Below are 24,833 nucleotides of genomic sequence, written 5' to 3' on the forward strand. Positions count from 1 at the left end.
GCCACAGCCACGAGGGGAGATGAGCAAGGAGTCAGGCTCTGGAGGAGGGGCCTCGCCCATCCTCCCTTGGAGGAGCAGGGTTATATGAGGGCAGGGCTGCAGCTGGCCTTGTGGTGAAGAGGGAAACACCGAAAAGCTAGAACTAGTAACTTCTCCCTGGGGGTCTGTTTTCTTTATTGAGGTGAAATTCCCACAACCTACATTGTGTAAGTGGACACACAATTGTAACATACAGTGGTACCATTCTGAAATTCACAATTCAGCGGCAGGTGGTGCATTCACAATGTTGATGGTGAATAAAGTCTCTTTCATTTTGAAACTTTTCGCGGCTTCTGGTTACCAGCGACTGCACTTCACACGCGCTAGCTATTCCAGGCGTCGCTAGCACAGGGCCCGACGGTGGCAGGGATACAGATGCTTGTGGACGAGGGAGACCTCGGCCCCAGAGCCCGCTCCACGCCGCCCGCTTCAGAGACTGGGTCCCCGACGGGCCCGACGTGTGGCCGCGGGCCGAGCGGGCGGGGCTGCCCAGGCGGGAGGTCCCGGCTCCGGAGGCCGGCACCGTGCGCAGCCGGGCGGGTGCCTGCAGCTTTCGCTTTGCCTCCCTAGGTCCGGGCTCCCGGGCAGGCGCCCCCCCGCCCCCGCCCCCGCCGGCCCCGCCCCTCCGCTTCCTCCCGGGTATCTGGCACCGCGGCCCGCGGCGACACAGGAGCCCCGGCTGGCTGGCGAGGCGGCGGCTGCAGCTATGGTGAGCGCCGGGCGGGGCGGAGTGGAGCGGGGCCGGCGGCCGGGGGCAGAGGGCGCCGTGGGGGTGCGAGGCCCGAGTCTGAAGTCCGAGGGTGGGGGCCTTCTCCGGTCCCCCCGAGAGTGGCGGCCGCCCGGAGCCGGCTGGGCCAGAGCCTCCACCGGGGGCGCGCAGGCCGCCCGTGCGCAGTGAGCAGGGCTCTGGCTTCCCCCTTCCCCGAGCCAAGGGGTTACAAGCCGTGGCTTCGGGTTTCGGGGCTTCGGAGTCAGGCTTCCAGTCGGACTCCGGGCTGAGAGCCTGGTGGTGGCCACTTACCGGCGCTGTGAACTGGAGCAAGTCACTTAACCTTCTTGAACTTTCTTTCCGCATCTATGAAGTGGGGTCAGCATTACCTGCCTTACTGGGTACTTGGGAGGTTAAGGGTGCTCCTTAGGAGCCTGGTGCTCCTGAGCAGTGTAGGTAGTGTGGTGACCTCTTCAGCCCTTCCTGGAGCTGTGAGAAGACAGAGCAGTGTGGCCGAGAGTTGGAAACCCGAGCAGATGGGGTGGTAGCCAGCCGCATGGCAGGGTGTTGGAGGGCATTCTTCTGACCCTAGGTAAAGATAAACGTACATGTTAACTATACAAGTTCCATTGAAGTTATCAGACTATGGCACAGGCCTGTCTCCTAACCTCTACCCAGGGACACATTCTTGAGGTGAGTCATCCCCTACTCCTGCTGCAAACTCTGGCCTGTGTCCCCACTTGCCATCTCTAAGACAAAGGTGTCAGCTGCGAACAGGTGGTGGCAGTAGCTTTCCTCCATCCTCTGGACTCCTGGAAGATGGGCTGAGCAGGAAGCAGGCTTGGTACGTTAAGCTTCTGCCCTGGAGGAGCTGACAGAGGTGTGATGGATGTGGCCTGGCTGGAGGTCGGGATGCCGGGATGGCCTCATCTCTAGGGAACCAGAGGCAGGAAGAGGAAGCGGGACAGGAAGGTTGTACTGAGCTCTAAGGCCTCGCCAGGAAACCAAGGGAGGCTACAAGAATGGGACAAAGCTCTGAGCCCACTTCCCAGCATACAGGGCAAGGGATCTGGCAGGGCCAGGGGTGGGCTTCCAGTTGGCCTTGAGCACGTGGGGGAGAAGAGGAAACTCCTAAATGAAGGCTGAGGCCAGGATAATTTATTGGTGGATACTGGAAAACTCTGACACTCTCACAGGTTCATCTGAGGCCAGCAGTGGATCAGAGCCTGGGAAGGGTGCACTGATCTTTCTCCCTTCCCATCTCCTAGTCCCATCCCTCTGTTTCACACCTGCCCCTGTCCCTGGCCCCAACTCTTTCCCTTCTCCCCACTCCCTTTGCTACCTGGTCTTTCTTCCTTGTCCTCTCCTCTGATTCATTCAATCAACAAACATTTCTTGGGCATTTCCTCCATGCCGGATGTGGTGACAGGTATGGGGATAGAACAGGAACAAATAGTGATGGGTAAGGGCTTGAATTCATTCATCCTATAGGTGGTCTTCTCTCGTGCAGTGTCCAGTGAATGTGAGTTTTGAGCCACCGGCTTCCCTCATATGCACAAGGGTTGGCTTGGCAGCATTAAAAGGTCTGGGGAGTCTTTAGCAGCCAGCTAAAATATTTGCCCCACCCCCCCGCATTCATTTTAGCACCGTGGTGAAGAATGTGATTCTTGGAGTCTATTGGTTCCACTCCTGGATCGCCTGCTTACTGACTGTACAACCTTGATGATTTAACCCCTCTGAGTCTCAGTTTCTTATAAAATTGGGATGATAACATGCCTTCAATGGATTGTTGTGAGGATTAAATCAGATCAGGTGAACAAACAGCCAGCAGCATGGTGCTTAGCTCAGAGTACGTGCCCATTGAATGGTGGCTGTTATCACCTTCAAGACTTAAAACCTTCTCAACAGCCTGCAGTGCTTGATGGAAATAAACTCTATGCCAGTTATCAAAGGCCCAGGTAAGGTTCTGTGTTTAGGTTAGAGACAAGTGCACGAGTTTGCAATAAGGAGAGCTTGCTTGGCTTTGTATTTTGTAAAATTATCTAAGAGGTTTTATTGACCATTTGTATTGTATAATTCTTGAGATCTGACTGCTTAAAAAGTAATCAGCCGGGGAGCTTGGGCTCTGTCCATAATAATAGCTCTTACTCATTGAGCATTCAGTATTGTCAGGTATTGTGATAAGCACTTTGTTCGTGACACGTCATATGCCTTAGTTAACATCATGTAGGTATCATTCTTGTCACCACTTTACAGATGAGGAAGTGGAGGGTCAGAAAGTTTGCATAGTGGGTGAGTGGCAGAGGCAAGATTTGAGGGAACCCGGGGCTGCAGTGCAGAGCCCCGGCCTCCTTGGCTCTGAGCTCAGGTGAATGCTGACCTAGCAAGGAGCTGATACACCCATTCACTGCCTGCCCGCTGCACACACAGCACCGCCCCCCCCATCCCCAGTTCTTTGACTAGGACAGTGGTGACAGCTGGAATAGGGTTTGTCTCTCTCCCAGAGAGAAGGGAGACAGGAGAGTTAGGGCAGAGAGCTTTGTTTTCAGAAGAACCAAGGGTGGGGTGCCTCGGTGGCTCAGTGGATGAGCATCTGCCTTTGGCTCATGTTGTTGTGACCCCGGGGTCCTGGAATTGAGTCCAGCATCAGGCTCCCCGTGGGGAGCCAGCTTCTCCCTCTGCCTATGTCTCTGCCTCTCTCTCTCTGTCTCTCATGAATAAATAAATAAAATCTTAAAAGAAAAAAAAAAGGAATGAAGAACCAAGGCTATTTGGCTTGGAAAAACCTGAGATATTTGAGGGTTGAAGGCAGATATTCTGTACAGAGGGTAACGGTCTGTTGAGAACATTTCCTGTGTAACTGCCACCCCCTGTCTGCCATCCGTGCTGCTGCTCCCCACTCCACGGCCCACCCTCGGCCCTGCAGACGTCAGGCAGGGCTGGGAAATGACCCAGTCACCCACATTTTCCTTCTACACTCTCTGCTCCCCACGAACTTGGCAACTCCTCACAGCCTTGCTGGGGGCACTTTTCCACTCCTTCTGGATGGCCTCCCTGCCCAAAATTTTGTCACTGCCATCTATGCCAGTCTACCACGAATAGAGAAATTATTCTGAAGCCTCTCTCCAGTGTCCTCCTTGGCTCACAAATCCACACTAGGTCTTGCTCAGCCCTCTCTGCAAGTGAATGTCCTCTATTTGGACTTTTACTCTGTGCATTCGTGGGCTCCACCCTGCCCCTCCGCCCTTGCCCTCTGCCTGGTCTGCCTCTGCCGGAATGCCCCAGCTCCACCCCATCCTGCAAGGGCTCATCCACCCGGGACTGTCTCTGTTCACAGGAATCCACTCTCTGAGGGTGGCTCCAGCACTTAGTGTTTGTCCTTCACAGCGCAACCCTTCACTCTTCTCTACTTGTGCCATGCATGTCTCTTTCTCCCAGCCTATAGTGAGCGTCTTACAAATAGGCATTCAGAGATGTTTTTCCCTTGTCCACTGTGTGCCAGGCACTATGCTGGGTTCACTGTGGCAGGAGAGGGAGCATGGCCCCGTCCTCTGGTCCCTTACCTCCTTCCACATCCTGTAGTGCTTTATTTCTCCCTATGCCACTGGAGACCTGGGCCTATAGGATCCTTTTCCCTCTGGTGCAGGGAGGGCCAAGAAGGGCCCGGGGGTTAAGCCTGAGGCCTCTCTGTACCCTGGAGCGAATGTGTTCATTTAGGCCTGGTCCCACCCTGGCCCCCAGATAGGCCTGGCTTCGCAGTGTGGGGAGGAGGCTGCAGCTCGCAGTGGGAAGCACAGCCAGCTCTCCTGGAGAATGGGACCCAATGTCACCCCACATTGGAGAATCCAAGAACAACAGCTGTGGTTTTCATAGCGGAAAAACCAATATTCAGCATCCCACCAACCTCTAGTGATGATTGTTATTTTCAAACTTTGTTCCTTCTCAAGTTTTTGCCTTAGGCTATTAGGAATGTGGGGTTGCCTTGGACTCTGTGAAGGTAGGCTGTGTGAATTTGTTGACCACCATTGTAGTAACAATAGCGGTGATGACGTTGACCAGATGAGTGCAGCTTCCCTGCGCTCTGCATTATTGCTCCTTGCTCCCCAGTCACTGCTCCCCCAGCCTGGGAGTGCACCCCTCTGGCATGGTTTGCCTGTCCCCTCTCCAAGTAGGTTGCTTTTCTAGCTCATGGGTAAATATTGACCTACTTGGGTTTCAGATGCCTGCCCCTTGAAACTCCTGCTGGGCTGGATAAACATACTGGGATAACATCTCTTGAAAATAAGAGTTGCTTTTGGAGAGACTGCAATGTGATTGACCCACTCACTGAGTCCTTATAATGGTCAGCACTACATTGGCCCCCTTGGGGCCACCAGGATGGGAGCAGACAAATGTCGCCTCTCCCTCTGGGGCTTGTGGTCCACTTGGGGAGATAGGACTCATAAACTGGGAATGCTCGGAGGCTGTGTACAAGGCAGCTGCAAGGATCCTGAATGTGGATTCTTGCCTGAGTAGGAGTGGCCCTCTGACCACCAGATCCTTCCCCTTTCTCTGGTTTTAAGTGGAATTCAGTCAAGTGCCAAAATGTCTGTTGTAGACAATGGGCAATGTGGTCTGGCAGGAAAGGGAGCTTGGCCAGGGCTCTGTGGGCAGGAGATGAGAACAAGGATGGGCTGTGGGGGACTAGGCGGGGAGGATGGAGCTTCTGTGGTTTGTGGATATGCTGGGATTGAGCTCCCTGATGCATCCCTGGACCTGCTCCTGAATTTCCAGCTCTCCCGGGGGTGGGGGTAGGGGTGGGGGCCTTTGCCCTAGGTCTGTCTCAGTTGCATGTGTCCAAAGCCTGATCTCTTTCTTGCTTGTGATGCACACTCTCTCTTCCTCTCCCCTGTTCTCTCAGCACTCCCCACCCTGCCACACTTGGTCCCTGCCCCTCCCTTCCTAGTCCTCTGAAATGAGCTGGGTTCTTTTGTCAGGTGTGGTTGCTGCTCAAGCCGAGAAGTCAAAGAGTTGGTCTTTTCTCTGTGAGTTGGACCTCAGTGAAGATTCTTGGGTAGCTGGAAGGCTGAGGCCAGAGGCCAGGGTTGGTGAGGTTTCCAGGCAGACAGAGAATCAATTTTGAGCACTGATGTAGGAGGCAGAACTGGCCTGGCCTGGCCAGTCAGAGGGAGGTCTGATCTCAGTTTGTTTCTGTCTGTGTGTCTGTAGGGTTAGGCAAAGGTTATGATGCGTGGTGGTCCACAATTACCTTTCTAGTCATATGGGGTCGGTATCTGCTCTGTCTGGCTTCTAGCCATGTAGCTTGGTTCCCTCTTCTTTACTGCTGCTTTAGGCCAATAGGAAGCCACAGGGCAGGTACACATTTGGTAGAGGCCATCCTAGGGCAGGTGAGCAAAGTATCTGCTCTGTGGGAGAGTGAGATACTGGGAAGTTTCCATCCTGAGGCATCTTGGAGGAAGCTGAGATGCTGTAGCCAAGGCTGACCTAGGATCTGCCTTGATGGGCAAGGAGAGGAAACTGTGAGGTCAGAGGCAGGTCATACACATTCAGGAGACCAGTCCTTCACTCTGTACATGCCATACCCTCACATGAAAGATGCTATTTCCCCTACCTGTACACCCCCCCACACACAACTCACACATGGGGTCGGGGGTGGGACAAGGAGGCCACTAGGTCTCAGGATCAGATGAGGGCCGGGTGGGGGCCTCATGCAGTTCTGACCTTGGGCTTGGTGCCCAGGCAGGGAAAGAGTTGGAACGATGCCAGCGGCAGGCGGATGAGGTGACAGAAATCATGCTCAACAACTTCGACAAGGTCCTGGAGCGCGATGGGAAACTGGCCGAGCTGGAGCTGCGTTCAGACCAACTGCTGGACATGGTGTGAGGCATGGGGGAGCAGGGACGGGGGAGGGCCAGGAGGAGTCCTCAGGTTGTGCTCAGGGTCTCCAGGCTCTGGGGGGCCTGAGGCTTGCCTGAGCGCCTGGGGGGCCTGTGGGTTTGTGGAGGTGCCTATAGCCTCAATAAGCTAGCTCCAGGTAGGCCTCATGAAATAACAAGTCCTTGGTTTGACCCTCCTACAGGTTGAGGGCTGTTATTGTTGACTGGGTGTGAGCCTTGGAGGAGTGCGAGTCAAGGGCTCCATCAGTGTCAGACCAGCAGTCAGGCTGGGAGGGTCCCGGGGCAGGCTCTGTGGAAACGGGGAGCAGACAGGTTGGGAAGATGCAGGAGGAGGTTAGGTCTTGTGAGGGGTGTGAGGGGGTGGTTGGGAGAACCTGGCCCTGGGGCTTGGGGGGGAGCCACTAACTCCCAACCTGTGTCTGGGGATGTCCACAGAGCTCAGCCTTCAGCAAGACAACCAAAAACCTGGCCCAGAAGAAGCGCTGGGAGAATGTCCGTTGCCGGATCTACTTGGGGCTGGTGGTGGGCATTGGCCTGCTCATCATCCTGATTGTGCTACTGGTCATCTTTCTCCCGTGGAGCAGTGGGGACAACAGTGCTCCACATGCCCAGGATGCCGGCGCTGCCTCAGGGCCTGGGGGCTGACCCAGGTGGGCCTTGAGGATAGGCCGAGGGGCCGCACTGGCTGGTTCTGGTCTCCAGAGAACCCTGGCGTTTGCTCCCATCTGAGCCACCCAACTGAGCACTGAAGAGCAACTCTGATGTGTGCACCTTTGCATCTCCTATCACGCCACAGACTGGCCCTTGAGGGCAGCCTTCTGCATTAGCTGTGCCAGGCCAGCCCTACCTGGAGCTCAGTAAAAGCTGCTGTTTGGTTAAAAGCTGGTGTTTGTATGTGTGTGTGAAGTCCTCCAAGTTGGTTCATCCTTCTTGGCCTCCACTCCTGGGGTTGTTTAGAAAGTTGGTAGAAGGACTTCACCCTTGGGAGGTGGCCCCTATACTCTTCCTTCCTTGTATGTGATCCAATCCTACCTGGACAGAAACTTCTGGGGTGCAGGTGCAAAGAGAGAGTGGCTCCCAAACCAGAACCTTCAACTGAGCCTGTTTACCTCAGAATGAAATATTTTTTTTCTGATGTCTTTTTTTAAATTAAGATTTTATTTATTTATTCATGAGAAACCCAGAAAGAGAGGCAGAGACACAGGCAGAGGGAGGAGAAGCAGGCTCCATGCAGGGAGCCCAATGTGGGACTTGATCCTGGAACCCCGGGATCATGCCCTGAGCCAAAGGCAGATACTCAACCACTGAGCCACCCAGGCGCCCCTTTTTCTGATGTCTTGAAGATGCTCAGAATTGGACTCCAGAAGAAGGCACCTCAAAAATTTTTATCTCACGAGGCTTTCACTTTTGGATAGATTTTTTTTCCTCTCTGGACACCCTGTCCTCCACAATTTTTCTCCTGGGCGTTCTTCCTCAAGCTTTACACCTGATTACAGATGAGGCAGATCGCAGTGAAAATGGGGAGATCCCTGGGTGCTCAGCGGTTTAGCACTGCCTTCAGCCCAGGACGTGATCCTGGAGACCTGGGATCGAGTCCCACGTCGGGCTCCCTGCATGGAGCCTGCTTCTCCCTTTGCCTGTGTCTCCACCTCTCTCTCTCTCTCTCTCTCTCATCAATCAATCAATAAAACCTTAAAGAAAATGGGAAGGGCTTTTCTGGTGCTGTAATGGACAGTCACAAAGGATGGCCTAGACTTTGTCCTGTAGGAAATAATTCAGCCTCTTCAAAGCTCCAAGGCCATACAGGGCCAAGCTGGCAGGGCCTTAGGGTCACAGGAAAGATGATTGGGTAAAGGCTATGGAAAAAGGAAAGAAAGCCCTACCAGGGCCATGGAAGCTGGGCAGTCTCTGCCTGGGCTACTTGACTGCACCGCAAACTCAAATGTGGAAGAGGAATTCAGGGTCAAGTGTGTAACAGAAGCAGTTCCTTGTTAGGTGAAGTGAGGGCTACTGACAGAGAAACAAGAACAAATCTGAGAGTTGTGTGGAGCTTTACCCCTCACAGAGCTTGTTGATTCCACTGGGCTCATTACCATCTTTTTCTGGGAAAGATGGAGAAAACTGCTTGGCTGTGTAGTTGGTCGGTAACACCACTTAGAGGCCGTGTGGATTTGGGCAAGTCACTTGAGACTTGGGGTTTACATACGAAAAAAGGGATATTTAACTCCCAGAACAATTGTGAGGATTATTTATATTGTGTGTAACATATCCATCAGTGTAATGGTTCTAGATGCCAAATAAAAAGTAGCTGTCATCCATTTCATTTAGTGCAGTTCTCAAGCCTGCCTCACATCAGAATCACCTGTAGAACTTCTAAAACTATCACCCCCAGGCCTAGATTAGTTAGTATCAGAGCTAAGATTTAAGTCCAAGTGTGCAGGATGCCTGGACACACACATTAGCCGCTGGCCTACACAGCTTTCGTATAGGGCCTGGATCAGTTCTATCAGAATCTTTGAGGGGAAGTATCTGACGCAGGGTTATTTCCCCCTAAAGCTGCAACCCCTGGTTCCAGCTCCAGGATAGCCATGGGTAGCCAGGGATGCAAACTCCTTGAAATCAAGCCACTAATTTTACAGAAGCTAGCGGAGAGGCTGAGCAGTGGGCTGAAGGTCACACATCTAGTTCTGTGAGCGGGTAAGGCCCTAGATTCCCTGGCAAGGATCTTCCCTCTCTCGTTGGGGGACTTTTACCCCACCCTTGATTGTGTCTAACAAAAAATAATCAGGACATTTTTGTTTTGCGGGTTGAGAGGGTAATCAAGGGCCAACTCCTGAACTACCCAGAGTGCAGCAGGTGCAGAAGCACTGGGCGGGGACCCGGCAGAGCAGCGGGGGAACGTCGTCCTTCCAGGTTCGCAGGACCCTGACCCCCTGCGCCACCGCCTCGCTCTCTGGAGGGCCTCTAGCACCTGCACGTCCTAGGCCCTCTGAGCCGCAGAGCGAACCGAAGGCCCTACAGCCCCGACACTTGGCTTTTCAGGGCGCCGAGCACGCGACCCACACGTCATTCGCAGATACCCTCCCCCAGGTTCGGAGCCCCAAACAGCTGTTTTTCCCGACCGGCCCAAGCCCCTGCCATTGGCTGTAGCCTTTGGTCACCTGACTTGTCCGAGCCAACGAGAGGCAGCAGAATTAATACTTCCGCTTTCATGCGCCTAACGAGCCTCTGTGCCCGCCTTTCGGATGCTCTGATTGGTCTTCCTGGCTCAGGTCCGCAACTTATTGGCCAGCGCCGTGGGGCCACAGTCCAGCGGCCTTCGAGGGCTGTGTCAGACAGCCCCGCCGCCATGGCGTCCTATTTCGATGAGCACGATTGCGAGCCGCTGGATTCCGAGCAGGAGGCCCGAACCAGTATGTTGCTGGAGCTCGCAAGGTGGGTGCACGGAGCTGGGAGGTGGGGGCTCGGGTAGCAGGTATCTGGGCTGGGGCTGGCTGGACAAGGCGGATTATAGAGGGCAGAGAGTCTGGGGAGGACGGATGAATCTTATGATGGAGAGTTAGTCCAGAGACGAGATTCGAGGAAGATCGATAATTTGGACCATCCGTGGGCGGGCCGGGGATGGTAGGAAAGACGGGAGCTGGCGAATAGGGGGGAGTGGGGGGCGGCAGGGCAGTCGGTTCTAGCAGGGGAGGGGCCGTGTGGGTGTGAGTAGGTACCTTCGTTAGGAACAACAAGCACGGAAACCACCATTGCCACTTGGAATCTGGCTTTACCAGGTCATGTCTACATGGCCTGAGTAATTTCGCTGAGCCTGTTGCCTCATGTGTAAAATGGGACTAGGACAGCCCCGGTGGCTCAGCGGTTTAGCGCCGCCTTCGGTCCAGGGCGTGATCTTGAAGACTCGGGATCGAGTCCGACGTTGGGCTCCCTGCATGGAGCCTGCTTCTCCCTCTGCCTGTGTCTCTGCTTCTCTGTCTCTCTCCTGAATAAATAAATAAAATCTTTAAAAAATAATAAAATGGGACTAAATAGCTTGCATGCTTGGGGTTGTCTTATAGCAACTGTAAACCATTTTCCATTGTGCTTTTTATCTAGTGAACACTTTTGGGGGCTAGCTGTTGGTACTAGCTCGACAGAGTATTTATCTATTAATGCCTACTGGATTGTGGGGGCAAAAAGAAAGTACGGTTTTCTTCGGTTCTGATCATGCATCGTTCCTCCCAGGTCACTTTTCAATAGGATGGACTTTGAAGACTTGGGGTTGGTAGTAGATTGGGATCATCATCTGCCTCCACCTGCTGCCAAGGCTGTGGTTGAGAACCTTCCCAGGACAGTCATCAGGAGCTCTCAGGCTGGTGAGAACACTAATTCTTACTATTTGGGGCAGGTTTGCCAGACGCACCTGCTCCCAAGCTAGACTGGTCTAGCCCTTCAGTTTTCCAGGTCAGGTTGGGGCAAGAATGTCTTTCAGGAGTGGGAGCCGGGAGGCAGGGCCTGTGGCAGCTCTCCTGATCAGCACTCCTTCCTAAAGAGCTCAAGTGCCCCGTGTGTCTTTTGGAATTTGAGGAGGAGGAGACTGCCATTGAGATGCCTTGCCGTCACCTCTTCCATTCCAACTGCATTCTACCCTGGCTAAGCAAGGTACTGCTTCCTTTCTCTCAGCCCTTACCCTGCCCTGGGCCCAATTCTCAAGCCTCTTTCTGTTTATGGACTGTTAGGGGATCAGAGAAGGGAGAGGGTACAGGTGGGAACTGGGAGCAAGGGGCAGATGTTAGCTTATGAAGACCAGACTTGGGCTGGAACACTGCCCTCCTTTTCTCAGACAAATTCCTGCCCCCTGTGCCGCCATGAGCTGCCCACTGATGATGACGCTTATGAGGAGCACAGACGAGATAAGGTAAGGGCTGGTGGTAAGTGAAGAGGGTGGTAATGCGGACCCCTTAGTCGCTGTCCTCAGTGTTCTCATTCCCTACCTTAGGCTTGGTTAGGCCTCAGAGTCACTGACTCTGGTCGTCTTCCTGGTGACTTTGGTGAGGGACAAGAGCCTTGGCAATGCACAAGCTTGGGGCCTGAAAACAGTGATCTGCTGTCCCATCGCTTCCCCCACAGGGCTTCAGGTATGACCCATGCCCAGTGTTTCCTCTTTCCTTCAGGCTCGCAAGCAGCAGCAAAAGCACCGGCTTGAGAACCTCCACGGAGCCATGTATACATGAGGTGCCTGGGGTTGAGCACTCGTCCTCCACAATATCTTCCTCCTGCACCTTGAATCCTCATTAAAGATTTCTTTACCCACCCTGCACTGCATTGCTCACAAGCCTGGGCAGGGGTTCTGTATCCTCCATGAGGTCCCTACTGTGGTTGGGGGAACCACAGAAAGTACCGGGCTGCATGTCCCTTCCTGCCAAGCCTACTGGCCTGAGAGCAGTGGAACCCAGGTCAAGAACCTGGCCACTAGAGCAGCCAGTGACTGGGCCTAGGTGTTCATCGTTGGAAAGCAAAATGTGTCAGGGTCTGGCATCCAATAGCTACTTACGTATGGTAAACAAAATCTAGCCTCTGTCTCTCTCCCCTGCAATTTTTAGTCAACCTTGGAATCCCACGGGCTTTTTTTCATTGTGAAAACTGTTTCTAGCGTTTCAAAGTTGCTCTCTGGATGACCTCCTTCCCCCGCCCCCATATCCCTTACTCGAGAAGCAAACTTCACATGGAATTGGGGAAGGATCAGGTCAGTTCTTTAGACTGTTTTAACGCCTAGAAAGGGTTTCAACCTCTTGAAGGATATTTGGATAGCACCAGGCAGCCTTTATTCTTGGCAGCCCTGCTTTCAAAGAGCAGTGGGCACTCTCCCTGAGGGCAGGGGATTCCTCCCACCCTTTGCCTAGGGAAAGCCGACCTGGGTCAGGCCCTCTCCTGATTGTTTAGAACAGACTACAAACATGCAAATTAGAATTCTTTTAATAGATTAAAAAAAAAAAAGTATTAAAATACCCACGTGGTTCTGCTATGTTATTTGCCTGAAAGTAAGGGGCTGGGTGAAGAATCCCAGTGCAGCTCAGTGGGCCCAAAAGTGGGCCTTCCCACAGACTAAGGAGTGCTCCCCCTTCTATTCCCTGACTTCTATCCCTCCTGCTGTTTCCAGCCCCCAATTCCTGCAGCGGGAAACCCCAGTGGTGTTGCCTTGGCACTGGGGAGTAGAAGGCACCTGAAGGGCTGGCTGGGTGAGTGAGGATATGTGACCTTTAAACATAAAACACTGCAGAGTCAAGCAGTAGGTTGCGTGTGGCCCAGGCAGCAGCCAGGCCTGCTCTTCTATAGCACAGGTGGGTATGGGATGGCCGTTCCTCCAGCAGCAAGGAAACCCATATCCCAACAAAATACTTTCTCAAAATTGTTTTTGGTACAAAATAAATGCAAAGTTATGAGGTGGGGAGCTGCTGAGGCTGGGCCAGCCACCCTCCCCAGGCCTCAGATCATGGCGATGCTTTCCGGAGCACAGTTGAGATGAGTGGAAGTGCTACTGCTTCCGGAGGACTTGCAGGCCCGGCCAGGGGCAGGCTGCAGGGCAGCCACCAGTGTCTCTGAGGAAACTGCCCCAAACTCATAGCTGAAGGTGCCGTAGAAAATGAGGATGTCGATCACAAACACCCACTCGCACAGGGCTGCCCCGTGCTGCAGCTGAGAGCTCTCATGCATAAAGAAGACACCACCTGGAATGGGGCTAAGGAAGCGTTCAGTAGGACACGTGGGATGTGGTGACACTCCTACCTTCCCAGATAGATAACTAAGCTGGGCCAAAGAGCCTGGTCTCTCCACCTGGGAGGGGAAGAAGGAAAACACCCTGGGCAGTATTTTCTGGATATATGTGTGCAAAGCTCTCACCCACTCCCCACCACCTACCCCCCAGCATCTTGGGTGGGGAAAGGCTGGGCTTGAGGATGCGCTCCTGGCTGCCCTGTCCTGGAAGGATACTGAGGATTAGGGTGACAAAGGCGATGGCTGCCAGCACAATCCGCAGGTAGGCCATAGCCAGGTCTTGGGGGGCAGTGGCCCCATGGTAGGAGAGAGCACAGTGCAGGCAGACAAAGAGCAGGCCAGCAGGGAAGGCCACACCAGTTCCGATGTAGTGCAGAGACTTTGCATGATCCACCTGGGCCCAGAGAGAAGGGTTGATCTGTGAAGCAGCCCTACCTCCACCACCCCTCTTCCCCACCTCTATCTCCCTTCCCTCCCAGACCCTTCTGTCTCCTCCCTCAGCCTTGAAGGGCTATCTCTGCAACTCGGGTCAGCCATCAGGGGACAGGGCACCTGCAGACAGCCAGGACCCATTAGTTAAAGTTCAAGAGGTCCAGGTGGGCCCACCTGGAAGTTGCCAACCACCACCAGGCCCGCAGCATTGGTGCAGCCTGTGATGAGCGTTGTGGTATTAACCCAGGAATGACGACTCTGCTCCAGGAGCTGCCCATAGAGTAGCAGGCAAATCAGGACCACTGGAGGAAGAGAGCACAGGTAGGGCCAGCTCTGGTGCCCTCCTCCCAGACTGGCCCAGCCCAGCCAGCCCACCGACACCCCCACCCCCGTCCAGACACTGAAGGCTGAAAGGGAATAGAAGGGCAGGTGGTGTACTGGGTTTCCTCAGGCTCTGGCCAGCAGGGTGGCTGTGCAGGAGACTTTGGCCCTTGTTGAAGAGGAGAGAAGTAGCCCCTCTTGCTTTTTAGCCCTTGGTGGGAGGGGGCTACACTAAGCAAGGGCTTCCTGGGCCTTTCTGGGAGGGGGATGGGGGTATGGGTTGGACTGGGCTGGCTAGTGGGGCTGAGGGCACAACTCACCCATGAAAGCACCCATGTTGCCAATGAGGCTGAAGAGGCAGCTCTCTGGGGGATATGTGCCACACTTGCTGGGGGTGGGGGGCAAGGACAGAGTGAGAGAGGGGCAGGAGCACTAGCACCCCCATTCTGGCCCATCTGTCTCTTGCTTTATCTGTGCCTGTCCTTAGGCAGGCCACTGAATTATGAGAAGGGCCAGTTGTGTATCACAAACAACCCGCCCCAGGCTGGGCCCTCCCCCAAAGCAGAGCTCATGTGTGTGATGGGTAAGAAAGTACCCAGGATTGCTTGGCAGAGGCTGAGACTCCTTGGACTCGCTGTGGCTGTCAAGGCCTGCAGCCAGTCTGGCTTTCCTTGTGCCAGAACTGGGGCTAGGCAATCAGAGGGCTTGAACTTAAGTCCAGGTGCCTCCACTTACTAGCTGTGTGACCTGGACAGATGACATCCCTCAGTCTGTTTTCTTGCCTATAAGACGGTGAAAACAGTAGCTGCCCCAGTGCTGGTACTGGGATTAAATGGCCCTATGCATGTAGAGCATTCAGCACACGGTGACTGGCATGGAAAATTGTTATCAAGTACTCTTAATACACTCATTATTCCTGAGACTGAAAGACAGGTCCTTGTCTGAGGGGCTTGGGTCTCCCTGACCTGCCCAGTTTCCAGGCCTTACCTGATGAGGGGGATATCATCCAGGGTGCAGCAGGTCTTGGGGCCCCCTTGTTCAGCAGGGTCAGGAGAGCAGGATTCGTTGTAGGACCTGGTAGGCAGGACAGAGGGTAGTCTGGGGGAAAAGTGGTTCCCCTAGGTTCTCGGCCTATAGTCTCAGGCCTCTCAAGGATCACCCTCCCAGACTTCCCTTGGCAGGGACAGAAGAGCCCACTTCCCAGAACTGGCCTGAGAGAAGCCAAAGGGGTGAAGGGATGGTGGGAAACAGGTAGATGGGCACAAAGCCATGCCTGGGGAGGGACAGGCGTTGCCAATGTCAGATAAAAGCAGTCAGGCTCAGAGTCTCCGTCTGGCTCGCAGCAGCCCCGACCCAAGAGGGAACAGAGATGAAGGGAGCTTTAGAGGGAGGCTGTCTGCAGAGTACACCATACCAGTTCTCCACAGGGCATGCGTGGCGGTTCATCACGGCCATGGCATACCTGCGGGAACACAACCGTCACCCCACACCCACGACCCTCCCAGCCCGGCTCTCCCCTACTGACTCTTCTGCCTTGACTCTGGCCCCAGTCAGCCTTTGTCCTTGCTGGGAACTTGTGTTGAGGTGATCCTGAAGCTTGACACCACAGGAGAACCTACAGCATGGCCCCAAACAAGAGGACCTGTGGAAGTAACCCTGGCTAGAAGTAGGTCTGTCTGGGTCACCCTACTGGACAGCAGTGGTGCCAACGTCCGAGGGGACTGTGTGCCCAGGCACAGGGCAGGGCCAGGTTTTGGAGACAGCTAGTGGTCCTGGGTACTACCCCGGAGCCTACAGCAGGACAAGGGGCTGTATGTGTGCCATCGAGCTCCCGTTGGGTCCTGGGAGTCCCTATCCCTTCTAGGCTGGGGCCCATTTTGTCCCGTAGTTGCCGTCCCCCTCCCCCTCTTTACTCACACAGTCCATAGGCCAGTGATGGAGAATGCTGACAAGCTGACAGGAAGGAGGATCCAGGCGGTCATGAGGGAGGGGAGCCAGGGTGGTGGTGATGTGGGGGGAAGGACAAGAGGTAGGTGGGAAAGAGGGGGCCGGCCCAGCTACCTTAAGGTACTTCGCCAAAACCATCAGCGGCCCAGGCCTGGTGGAGAGAGACAGGTCAAAGTCCAGGGTCCAGTGCCTGGCCGAAGTCGGTGGGGGGAGAAGGTGGTCAACACTCAATTCTCAATGCCCACGTTTTGGGCTGAGCCCACGCCAGAACGTGGACACCTGGCTTACACCGGGGGCCTCCGCATTCCAGCCCAATGCCACCGGTGCGCCCAGAAGCTCAGGCGGGGCTCTAACTTCTGGGGAGGGAGTCCCGCTCCCACGCCCGAGGGACCGGGCAGGGGGAGGGGCTGCAGTTAGGACTGTCCAGGGGGCTGCGCCAAGAACCTGCGGGCAGGTGCGGGCCCGGGCCGAGCGGCGGCCGCGCGCAGGAAACCACCTGACCGCTGGCGCCCCGAGGGGGGAGGCAGGTTAGCGCAGGAAGCCCACCTCGCCCGCCCCTCCCCCCCGTGTGGGGGCACGGGGCCCTCCTCTCCGCCCCCCGGAGCCGGGGACGCGAGTCTCCCCAGCATGTCCTCCGAGGCCGCGGACATGAAGGGGCCCAGTACGCACCTCCCCGGAGCGCCGCGCCCTGCTCGGCCCCGCGTGGCGCCGTCTCTGGCTGCGGCCCTCGGAGCAGCCCTGGAAGGTTTAAAGGGCCGAGCGGCCCCGCCCCTGGCGCCCCGGCCGCGCCGCGCCGCCCGACGGGACGTGGAGTCCGCGCCGCTCCGGCCCCCGCGGCCGCTCCCGCCGGGAGACTACAACTCCCGAGCCCCCGCGCCCGCTTGGCGGTGGAAGCGTGGGCGGCGCCCCGCCTTCGGGGGGGCCTGAGCGCCGAGGGCTGTGGCGTGGAACTCGAGCAGAGGCTTCGACTCGGAGATGCCCATAGTCCCGCGTGCCCTGGGGCTGCTTTGGAAGCTTCGGGAGGCGGGAAGCCCCCGGGGCCGCACCGCTGTGATTGGCATTGCGCGCAAGGCTGGAGGAAGCGTCTCTAACCATGGCGCCCCGCGCCTGCCTCTGTCGTGGGCGAGGCGGCTGTGCGAAGAAGCGAGCGCGAAGTCTTGGCTGTTACTTAAATTCAAAAGCCCTGGATCTGGCTTGTGCTTCCCTCGGCTCAGCAAACTCTTGAGGGCTACTTTCAAGACTTATTTTCAAGGGTTCAAGAATAGAGTACTGTAAGAAGTCAGTGTCCAAAACATGTTTCCAGGGTGATGAACACTTACTTGAAACAAGGCCACAGATATTCATGGTCACACGTGGCCAGGTGTTGGTAACCAAGAGAGATAAGGCAGGCTAGAGGCCCAGAGCAATTTGGGAAGAGTGAACAGGATAGTGTGGGAATAAATTACCATTGGTTTCACCAAAATGTACAGGCCAAAGTTGCCTTCTTGGACATACTTTTCACATACCAAGTGTGTCTCACACACTAAGAATCCCAGCATGTGCTGGAACCTCTGTAAGACACCAGGGCTGACAGACCACGGGCCTAGGCTGCCAGGAGCAGGGGAAGCTTAGATCTGGCAAAGGTAATGTGCAGAAACGGGCCCCTGTACTGTGGGGGAAAAAATAAACTAGACAAGGACCTGAAGCAGCAACCTTTTTTGGACCCAATGGAAAGTAAAAATGGAAACAGGAAATCTGTTGGGAGAGTGCTTTTCTGAATTGCATCAGGACAAGTAGTTAAGGAAGGCCCAAGAAGTATGGTTGTGCAGAGTGATCACTGTACAATACCTGGCTGAATGGATCAGTGGGGTTTAACATCCAGTCCACTTTTTGCTGGCCATGCTGTGCTCCAGGACACAGAGGTGTTGCTTCTTAATACACAGAGAAGCACCATCTTCCTGCCCAAGTGTGTCACCATTGGAGCAGGCACCTTTTCCTCACCTGCCCAATGGTACTGTGAACCCTCAGCATTTCCTACCTCATTGGAAGCTTTGCAAATCTTAGTCAACATTTACTATATCCTGCTGATATATAAATCCTGGGTTTGAGTGTCTGTCCAACTGTTATGGGGGAAGACTTGAAAAAACTACTTAGGTCCTAAACTGGCTATTCTAACATACAATGGGAGTAAGACAAGCACTCTAGAACTGGGACAAAGAAGCAAATTTTGGCCTAATGGGATAATCTCAGCAGTCCCTAAAGTAGAATTACTCCAAGATGGGACTCCCTATGACAGAAGGGCTTTTCATGGAGAGTTGGTAGGGGGGAGTCACTTATCATTTAAGAAATGGGTCCAGACATCTTTAATAGTCCCTTCCAACTCTAATGCTACATGACTCTTGTTATGCTCCAACCTGGGCAGTTCTTAAAATAGTCAAGGCAAAGCAAGAGATGAGATTTCAAGTGCTGATTCTGTGGTGCTGAATGACTTTAGGGCAGGCATTTAATCTTCACTTCCCTTATGTACACAAGTGATTTCAAAACTCTTGGCAAAAACAGTGCTGTAAAAATAGTTTATTGCTTAAAAAGAATACTGTTTTTGAAAAGTACCTTCCTTCCAAGATTTTCAAATAATTGCACACTTCATTCACAGAGCAGAAACATTGAAAATGAGAAAACAGAATAATATATGGCTTGTTACGCATTTAACACAACTTGACCAGTGCAACCAACCCCTCATCCTGGAGGCTCTGAGAAGGAAAAGGAGCCAAATATTCAGAAGGTTTTTACTTTTAGTGTCACTAACTACTGGAGAAATTTGGGGTGGGTGCCTATGGTTTCTACCATCTGAGTCCTAAATAATAGGAATTCAACAAGGGAGCTTAAAATGTTTCAGATAATTGTTAACAATCTCTGCTGATTTTCCCAAGAGGTAGGAAAATAATCTTTCCCCATTCCTCTTTCTATATGCAAAGGTCTCATGTATACTTGTAAACCAGCTGGGGATCCTCTACCCTACTATCCATGCATCCTGGCAAATGCATAGCAGGTTGGATACACATTACCTCAAGGTGTTTTCTTCCAGTCCCATGGGCTAAATCTCTAGTTGGCAGTGCCCTTCAGAGTGGACCATGGAGGTGAAATGCCCCTTTCAGAGACTCATACATAGGGAGAAGCATGTTATTGCCCACATTGGTCCTACTGGCTGGCCAAGTGCCAGACTCCTACTCTCAGTACAAAAAGCTTTACATTCTTGTTTTCCCTTCTTGTGTTACATTCTTCAAAGACTTCTATGCTTGCCAACTGGCTAGAACTCAAACTTTAGTATTTACTCTTATGCAGCCCAAAGCCCCTAAGAACCCCAGATTCCTTCTATTTATTATATCATCCATGGTGGCCCAGGAAACAGAAAGCCTTAAAATCCAAGACCTACCCTCAGTAAGTGGAGAACATTCATGGACATGAGATACATCAAAGAGGCTACCAGACTTTTTTTTTTTTTTTTTTTTTAAGACAGCCAAGAATGTGTCTAGTCAAATGAGTGTTTATTCTGAAGCAGCCTGCCTAAGAGCTCCAGTTAATCTGACACTGTTGCCACTGTACCAAAGTATGGGGCAGTCTTCTTTGTGACATCCCTAGAACCTGTGGGAAATGCTCTGTACATGCTCCTTGATGGCAAAGCACTGATTTTTGAAAACAGCTAGAAGATATTTGGAGGCCAGTCTGGTGAATCAACTGCATAGTACCAGTACCATCCTGGACCCCAGACTGAGGGGTGGCAATAAGCAATGAGCCTGAGCGGTAAATCTGTCAACTGGCTGAGGGCTATATCACCAGAGAAGTGCTTTAGGCATACCTGGAGCAGTGGCAGCATCACTACCAACAGGCCTCCCTTAAAGGACAACCTCTCATTTAAGTACCAGGCCTAATGCTTTCTATAGTTCTACTGCTTAAATTAAGAATTAGGATGCTTTCTTGGGTGGAAAACATTCTACATGAACTTGATACGCAAAATGCCTTAAGAAAATAAATTCACAAACAAGGAGTTTTCATCAATCTCTTACCTGAGAGTGTGAGGATTACATGACAGACACATAAAAGGTCACATTAGGTACACACTTCCCTTCTCACAAACAGGAATGGAGGCTAGAATTTCAGGTGCCATGCCTCTGGCTTCTTCTTCTGGTCTTGTTTCTAAATTCTTTAATAAATCCGTGAAATAGGCCATCCAGTTGTGAGAAGACAGACCCAAGAAGTATTTCCAGACTAGGAAGCCTAAGAGTTCCAGTGAAATCCTATTTCCAAGTCAGAAGATCAGTTGAAAAGCTGGAAGACTAAAATCCCCGGTCCTCATAGCTGCAGGGAAGATTGGGCATAGAGTATGGCATGGCCTCCTTGACTTAGAGGCTCTAGAGGGTAGTCAACATTGTAAGTCAAAAGGCACTTCTAGCCTGGCTGAATAAGCAGCAGGCAGATTTTCTCCCCTGAAAGTAGAACTGAGCCCAGGACTGGCAAGTTTAAGGTATTTAACCTTGGGCCAGCTCTGTGGGTCAGGAACACTCTGGTCCCTGGCTCCCTTCACAACCAGGCCCATCTAACTTATCTACCTCACTCACCTTCCCAGAATTTCTCTGGCACTGCAAGCTGTGGCTTACTGGATTCTAATGATGCAGTTAGTTTAAGTAGTTGCCTTGCCCCGTTTCTGAGGTGGTAGATTTTCAGGGGTGTAGGACACAAACCAACAGTGCCCTTAGGTGTCCTTTAAGAGAAAAGCTGCTGAGATGGAACAGCCAGGCAGATCTTGAGACCCAGATGTAGAGAAACCCCTGGGGCATGGGGACTTTGGTTTCAAGAAGTCTTAGTGTTTATGGGCTCACTTAAACCCCATACTTCCAGTCACTGAGGTTAGGTCAATTGCTGGAAATCTGAAGTGGCTTGGAACTGCAGTGCATAGGATGTCTTATGAACTTCTCAGACCTTAGCCTAACCCTGTGTTAGGGAAAACGTTCACTGAGGTGAAAGCAGTGATATTCCTAGGATTTTTATCCTAAGGATCTCTGTTTATATACTCTTGGGAAATAGGAAAGGAGAAAGAATGGGGCAGGGGAAGGGCAGATGAGAGAGGCTCATTTCGCTGCCCATTGTTTGGGCTTTTTTTTTTTTTTTTTTTTTTTTTGCAACTAGGGATCCAAATAGGCAATTATTGCTCATGTTGAATTTCCCTTTGTATGTACATTCAGGACTGTTAAATCACATTTGGAGAGTCAGCTTCAAGCTTGTTTTGAGGATTCCCCCTTAGCCTGAGCAGCGGATGGTCTGTTCACAGCCAGGGATGAGGCTGAAAACTGGAATCCCATAGCTCTAACCAAGGCAGGATTTGCTGCAAGAAATCCTTGCAGTTGAGTTCTGGCATCATCCTCCTAGGTCTCTTTATCTAGACAGTGCCAAACAGTGCGTTATAAGCGAAACTTGCAAAAGCCATGGAAGGGGTGGGATACATGCTTGCAAGTCAGTCTCAAAAATGAAGATCTCCCACTTTATTGGTATTGGAATTACTGGGAGAGCTTATCAGGAAGGTAGCCACCCCCCGCCCCCGAACTCCCCACCTTCAAAGTCCTGAGCAGCTGGGAGGTGAAGTCACATTGGGAGGTGGGGTGGAACTGATGGATTCTGAGACAAAGATGAGGGAATGGAAAGAACAAGGAAATGGCTGAAAAAAAGGTCTAGAAAATATGGACAGAAGTGAGCAGAAGCAAGGAACAAAGGAACCATAGAACAACAAACACAGTTCATTGAGCTGGGTAGAGCAGCAGTGACTAGATGTCCCATTGCATAGGACTTCAGTAAGAAAGCAGCATGTTGGCATAAGGTTTCATACACCTCAGCTGTCCCTGGAGTCTCTGCTTCTAGAACACCAAGCTAGCCAAACAAAATTCTCAAATCCCAGAATACTAAGCTGGTCAAATGGGCCAACATACAAGAAAGAATGGCTGCAGAGGAGAGGATTAGGCTTGTCCCTGCAACACTGTTCCTGCGGATGTGTGTAGCTCAGGGGTGTGTGTGTGTGTGTGTGTGTGTGTGTGTGTGTGTCTCAAGATTAGCTCAGACTGGTCCTGGCACCCCCAAACTAGGAGTGAGCTCCCTGGGCAGTGAATCCAGCCTGGTGAGAAAGCCTTCAGCCTGGTCAATGTCGGCTCTGGCGCTTTGCAATCTCTTCCTGGATGCGCAACTTGAGGGCCTCTCGCATGGGTGGATCCAGAGGCGTGCGTGCTGACACCTCTTCACTCACCCTTCCTGGATCATCATCCTACGTGGAGGAAGAGTCAGGAAGCTCAGGGCCTGGCCTCTTCTGAAAAGGCGACCTGCCCTGTCCCTAGACAACATTCTCACAGAACTTCATTTGACTCACAGCTTCTTGCCAGTGCCTGTCATTTCCCAGGTGCCCCTGTAATAGTGATTTTCAGCTGGAGGCCATGAGCCCTCCCTGGTTCCTGCTGAGAATCACTGTGTGGCAGGCGTGAGTTGTGCTCAAAAACATCGCCCAACAGTCTATGCTCCCATGTGGAGCCGACACTTCCCACTGGCCCCGAGGAAAATAGCGGCTCAGGCTCTGGCATTGATTTCTAGCATGGCCAAGGACCTTCAGGCTGCAGCTGTTTCCATGAGGCATACCTGATACACAATAACTGAGGTGACCTCTCCGCTGTCTGCCTCGTATTCTAAACAGAAGAGCTGATGGCCAGAAGGTTCTGGCTCAGAGCTGCCACTACTGCTGCTTTCACCGGACTCCTCACAGTCTGGGTTGCTTGGGTGGGTAGAGCCATCTGGAAGGATGAATCACAATGAGAGGGAAGAGGGGAAGGCTGCTGGAGCCCCTGCCCACATGGATAACACATGAAAACATACCGTAAAGGAAGTCCCAATCTTCTTATGGACTTTGTGCGTGTGTTATATGTTAAGTGTGGTGCCAATCGATAGTTTCATTTACCTTTGTATCCCTGCTCTGGGGCCAGCACAGTTCTATCATGTAGTAGGTACACAATCACAATGCATCTTCATCTAGTGAATAACGTTGGAAGGTAGTGCAGAGATGGCCAGAGTCCTACGTGGGTTTAAATTCAGGCTCTGCCATTTATTAGCTGTGAGACCTTGGGCAAGTTAATCTCTCTGTGCCTGTCTCCTGACTGTGAAACAGAAATGATAGTAGTTTCCATCCTAGGGGATCTTGGGAAAACTAAGTGAATCAACGTACCCAAGATCTAAAAACACTTTTAGGTAACGCTAAACAAATTTAGTGCCACAATAGTTAGCTATTGTGATCTCTAGGTCCCGGGGAAGCTGGAGAAAAGGCCATTTAGAATACTTAGTTTGAGTTTCATTCCACACCCATGTCCTGGTCAACTACAGGTGTGCCAAACTCTGTCAGGCCTAAAGCACGACAGCATGGTGGGCAGACCAGTAAACAACGACTTGCTGGTTCCCAGATAATTCCCGTTAATCGTGATGCTTCACTGGGGGGGGGGCGGGGGCACGAACCTTCTCTGTTCTCAGGGAGAATGTGAGTGGAGAAAGGGGAGCGTCGAGGTGAGGGTTCCGGGAAGGGACGACATGAACTGAGCCCTGCGGGTTCAAAAGCGGGTTTTTTCCATGTAGAGAAAAGAGCGCAAAGAGACAGGGGGCTGGGGGCCGGAAGGGCGCGCGGGCTGGAGTAGGCAGGCGGGGCGGGCGGCCTCACCTCGGTGTCGCGGCAGGTACACCTGCAGGTCGGGTTTGCGGGGCCGCGTCGGCGCGGGCGTGTGCCGCCTCCTCGCCTTCTCCTTGGCCGCCTGCTTCACCTTCTTGTCATAGTCGTCCCTGCGGGGAGCCGAGCGGGAGTCAGGGACGGCCGGGCAGAGCTAGGCTGGGGGCGGCGGCGGGGCGGGGCGGTACCGGGCCAGCTGGTTCCGTCGGATGTGGTGCACAAAGCCGTGGCTCATGTCCAGCCGCCCGCCAGGCTTGCAGCAGACCCCCTGTCCGGGCTCTGGAGCTGCTTCCATCTGGAGCCCTGCGCTCGGAGCCGCCGCCGACTCAACGGCCCCAACGGCCGCGGTCCCGCCGGGGGAGATCCGCGCCGCCCCTCGCCGGACTTCCGGCCCCGCGCCCTGAGGTCCCGCCCCGAAAGCGCCTGCCGGGCCGAGCGTCGCCCCGCGCAGAGTTCCCGGCGCGGGTGCTGCCTCGGGGCATGCGCGGCTTCCACGCCTCTTCGGGGATTTTCTTTGTGACATTAGCAATACGAAAGAGGACTTAGGCTGACTGCTGACACATCAGAAAATTCAGAAAAACACAAAGCACCCATTACACCACTCAGCGATCGGTGTGTGGAATCTTCCTTTCCTTTTTGTGGGGACAAAATGCTGTGTAACTCCCATCACCAGTTGCCTGACCTCGGCTGACTATTGAACGCCGCCGAGCCTCGGTTTCCTCATTTGTAAACGAGAACACAGCGCAAGTACGTCAAAGAGAGGTTGTGAGGAGGCGAGTATTCAGGCGGGTCACCCAGCGGCACGCCTGCTGCGCAGCCCCTCCAGCCCGCCCAGCGCCCGGGTCCACCCGTGGGTATGGCTTAACTGTCCCCGCGGGAGGACCCAGCGCTGTTCAAAATTTGTATATAGTTTTGGAGTCCTCTTTAAAAAAGGAGAGGGGCACCTGGGTGGCTCGGGTTGAGCTTCCGCCTTAGGCTCGGGGCGTGGTCCCGGGGTGCGGGAATCGAGTCC

The 24,833-nt window shown here is 53.4% G+C and overlaps 4 protein-coding genes across 6 annotated transcripts; 2 read left to right on the plus strand and 2 right to left on the minus strand.

Moving 5' to 3' along the window:
- Positions 1-400: 400 nt before the first annotated feature.
- Positions 401-7,526, plus strand: VAMP5 (vesicle associated membrane protein 5). Its single transcript, XM_041755591.1, has 3 exons — positions 401-748; positions 6,488-6,625; positions 7,081-7,526. The coding sequence occupies exons 1-3, from the start codon at positions 746-748 to the stop codon at positions 7,288-7,290; spliced, it is 351 nt and encodes a 116-aa protein (XP_041611525.1). The 5' UTR covers positions 401-745; the 3' UTR covers positions 7,291-7,526.
- A 2,400-nt stretch (positions 7,527-9,926) lies between these two features.
- RNF181 (ring finger protein 181) lies at positions 9,927-11,940 on the plus strand. Its single transcript, XM_041755589.1, has 5 exons — positions 9,927-10,080; positions 10,873-11,003; positions 11,180-11,289; positions 11,471-11,545; positions 11,802-11,940. The coding sequence occupies exons 1-5, from the start codon at positions 9,995-9,997 to the stop codon at positions 11,859-11,861; spliced, it is 462 nt and encodes a 153-aa protein (XP_041611523.1). The 5' UTR covers positions 9,927-9,994; the 3' UTR covers positions 11,862-11,940.
- Positions 11,941-12,585: 645 nt separating this feature from the next.
- On the minus strand, positions 12,586-16,900 carry TMEM150A (transmembrane protein 150A). 2 transcript variants are annotated; one of them, XM_041755584.1, is made up of 8 exons: positions 16,771-16,900; positions 16,072-16,252; positions 15,569-15,616; positions 15,142-15,228; positions 14,475-14,542; positions 14,008-14,135; positions 13,618-13,795; positions 12,586-13,355 (listed from the first exon to the last, which is right to left on the minus strand). In XM_041755584.1, the coding sequence occupies exons 2-8, from the start codon at positions 16,134-16,136 to the stop codon at positions 13,114-13,116; spliced, it is 816 nt and encodes a 271-aa protein (XP_041611518.1). In that variant the 5' UTR covers positions 16,137-16,252; positions 16,771-16,900; the 3' UTR covers positions 12,586-13,113. The 2 variants fall into 2 exon arrangements, with proteins under 2 accessions (XP_041611518.1, XP_041611519.1); XM_041755585.1 differs by lacking the exon at positions 15,569-15,616.
- Positions 16,901-18,639: 1,739 nt separating this feature from the next.
- C5H2orf68 (chromosome 5 C2orf68 homolog) lies at positions 18,640-24,322 on the minus strand. Of its 2 annotated transcripts, XM_041755587.1 has the most exons (5): positions 24,010-24,322; positions 23,816-23,934; positions 23,617-23,700; positions 22,753-22,904; positions 18,640-22,387 (listed from the first exon to the last, which is right to left on the minus strand). In XM_041755587.1, exons 1-5 carry the CDS (start codon positions 24,114-24,116, stop codon positions 22,265-22,267), a joined length of 585 nt encoding a protein of 194 aa, XP_041611521.1. In that variant the 5' UTR covers positions 24,117-24,322; the 3' UTR covers positions 18,640-22,264. The 2 variants fall into 2 exon arrangements, with proteins under 2 accessions (XP_041611521.1, XP_041611522.1); XM_041755588.1 differs by lacking the exon at positions 23,617-23,700 and having other exon boundaries at positions 24,010-24,245.
- Positions 24,323-24,833: the final 511 nt, after the last annotated feature.

The sequence above is a fragment of the Vulpes lagopus genome, chromosome 5 (assembly GCF_018345385.1).
Source record: "Vulpes lagopus strain Blue_001 chromosome 5, ASM1834538v1, whole genome shotgun sequence".
NCBI lineage: Eukaryota > Metazoa > Chordata > Mammalia > Carnivora > Canidae > Vulpes > Vulpes lagopus.